At 37.5% G+C, this 2,781-nt stretch overlaps 1 protein-coding gene across 1 annotated transcript; it reads left to right on the forward strand.

Moving 5' to 3' along the window:
* Positions 1 to 940: 940 nt before the first annotated feature.
* On the forward strand, positions 941 to 2,300 carry LOC133039674 (secreted RxLR effector protein 161-like). The gene is made up of 2 exons (XM_061118584.1): positions 941 to 1,653; positions 2,258 to 2,300. The coding sequence occupies exons 1-2, from the start codon at positions 941 to 943 to the stop codon at positions 2,298 to 2,300; spliced, it is 756 nt and encodes a 251-aa protein (XP_060974567.1).
* Positions 2,301 to 2,781: the final 481 nt, after the last annotated feature.

Below are 2,781 nucleotides of genomic sequence, written 5' to 3' on the forward strand. Positions count from 1 at the left end.
GGTTCAAACAGAAGAACCTACTCATGTAGAGGCTGACATGGATGCTGATGATTATCAGCTCAGTAGAGATAGAGAGAGGAGGGTGCATAAAGCCCCTATTATATTTGGTTTTGCTGATTTCACAGCTTTTGCACTTGCAACTACAGAAAAGCTAAACAACTCAGAACCTGAAACCTATCAAGAAGCAATGACATGTAAGGATAGCAAGAAATGGAACAAAGCTATTGATGATGCGATGCTATCCTGGAAGAAAAACAAAACATCTATTGTTGTCAACAAACCAGAGGGACAAAAGCTTGTGGGATGCAAATGGCTATTCAGGCACAAAGAAGATGAAACCGGTAATGGAGAAGTAAGGTACAAAGCTAGACTAGTTGCCCAAGGCTTCACTCAAAAGGAAGGAACTAATTTTACTGAAATTTTTGCACCTGTTGTGAAGCAAACATCCACAAGGGTCATGATGGCTAAAGCAGGAAAGTATGACCTTTAGATTGATCAAATGGATGTTAGAACAGCATTCCTACATGGCGAACTTGATGAAAAGATTTATATGACACAACCAGAGGGATTTGACAATGGGAATCCTAATCAAGTATGCCTACTGCTCAAGTCACTCTATGGTTTGAAACAGGTCCCTAGACAATGAAATTTGAGGTTTGATGAGTTCATGAAGACCCTTGGTTTCAGTCAAAGCAGTTATGATTCTTGTGTTTACTTTAATCAACATGTCTACCTACTGCTGTATGTAGATGATATGCCATTAATTGGCAAAGACAGATCTGAGATAAATAAGATAAAAGAAAAGCTTAATGCAGAATTTGAAATAAAGGACCTAGGATCAGCTAAGAAGATCCTAGGCATTGACATCAAAAGAAACAGACCCCACACGATTTTATTATCTTAGAACGGATACCTAAAAAAGGTGCTAACCAGGTTTGGAATGGAAAATGCCAAACCTGTTTCAACACCATTATCTCATCATTTCAGACTTTCAAAGGAGCAATCATCAAAAATAGAAAGAGAAAGATCTGATATGGATTGCGTACCATATGCAAATGCTGTTGGCAGCTTAATGTATTCCATGGTCTGTACCAGACCTGACATTGGGTATGCAATGAGCATGGTTAGTAGATTTTTTACAGATCCTAGGCAGAAACATTGGTTTGCTCTTAAATGGACTCTGAGGTACATCAAAGGCACCCTAAACATGGGAATTATGTTCGGAAAAGAGTCATTTGCCAAAGAAATTGTTAATGGTTGTGTGGATTCTGATTATACTAGTTGTATAGATACAAGAAGGTCTCTCACTGGCTATGTGTTCACTGTGTTTGGTGGCTGTGTAAGTTGGAAATCAACACTGCAAAAGGTTGTGGCATTATCTTCAACAGAAGAAGAATATATGGCTGCCACTGAAGCAATGAAAGAGGCACTATGGTTGAAGGGATTCACTAGTGAACTTGGGCTCAACTATGATGATATAACAGTGCACTGTGACAACCAAAGTGCACTTCATCTCATGAAAAATCCTATGCATCATGAGAGGTCTAAACACATAGATATAAGGCTGCACTTCATCAGAGACATAGTCACTAGCAATCAGGTCCATGTCAAGAAAATCAATACAGATCACAACCCTGCTGACATGCTTACCAAGTGTGTCACTTTGGACAAGTTTAGGCATTGCCTAACCTTACTTAACATTGAAGAATGTTAAAATTCACAAACTTTATTTTACCTGTGTCTCAATTAAGGTGGAAATTGTTGTAATTAAGACACATGTGAATTGGTAGTTTTCCACATCATCACCAACTATCCTATCCAACTAATTCGGTTGGCATCAAAATTAGTTGCAGCCTACACCTATATATAAATTTATTTCTCATTGATTTAGTTGGGACTTAGTTTTATGATTTGTTATTGATGAGAGAGAGCTTGAGAAAACAGAAATAGAGATTGTAAGAGTGTTTAAGGAGCGATGGCAAAGGGAGTGTCCATTCATGAAATAACTTCCCTCATGTGAGGATTTACTGTAAATGTCTCTGTATTGTAATTGATTCATCTTCCTGGTTTTATCTCTCTCTCTCATTCATTGTAATCAAAGCTAATTTAGCAATAAAGATTCTTCTTCATGTTCATAATCCGGTCTTATGGTTTCTTGGTGAATTCGATTTCTTATTCATTCTGTACAGTACATTATTCTTGATCTCTTTTGATCCTTTATATTGTTTTGTTATTGTTTGTTAATTGTTGTTTTCAGCCTTGTTCTTGCACAGCAGGGAGCAACCTCAATGCTTTTGTAGATGAATCAAAACAAAATTAAGTATGTAAACTTACCAAGTCCCTTTATGGTTTGAAGCAGGCACCAAGGGCCTGGTATGACATGTTGAAAGCTACTCTCATAACCTGGAACTTTAAGAACTACAAGGTAGATTCATCCTTATTTTTTTTTTTTACAAAGTTCTAGGTTTAGTTATCATTGTTTTAGTCTACGTGGATGATGTTAATGTGATAGGTAACAACACTACCAAGCTGAATCAATTAATTAATAAGCTGCATCCTATGTTTGCCATGGGAGATCTAGGGCTCTTGCATTACTTCCTTGGAATCAAAGTTCATAGAGATGAGACTGTCCTTCATCTTAACCAAGGCAAGTATGTTCAAGAACTCTTGGTCAGAACTGGGATGATGCACCTTAAACTGTGATCAACTCAAATGGCAGTCAACAAACCATTGTCAAAAATAGATTGGGAGCCCCTTAACAATCCAACTGAGTACAGGAGC

Source organism: Cannabis sativa, chromosome 7 (genome assembly GCF_029168945.1).
Source record: "Cannabis sativa cultivar Pink pepper isolate KNU-18-1 chromosome 7, ASM2916894v1, whole genome shotgun sequence".
NCBI lineage: Eukaryota > Viridiplantae > Streptophyta > Magnoliopsida > Rosales > Cannabaceae > Cannabis > Cannabis sativa.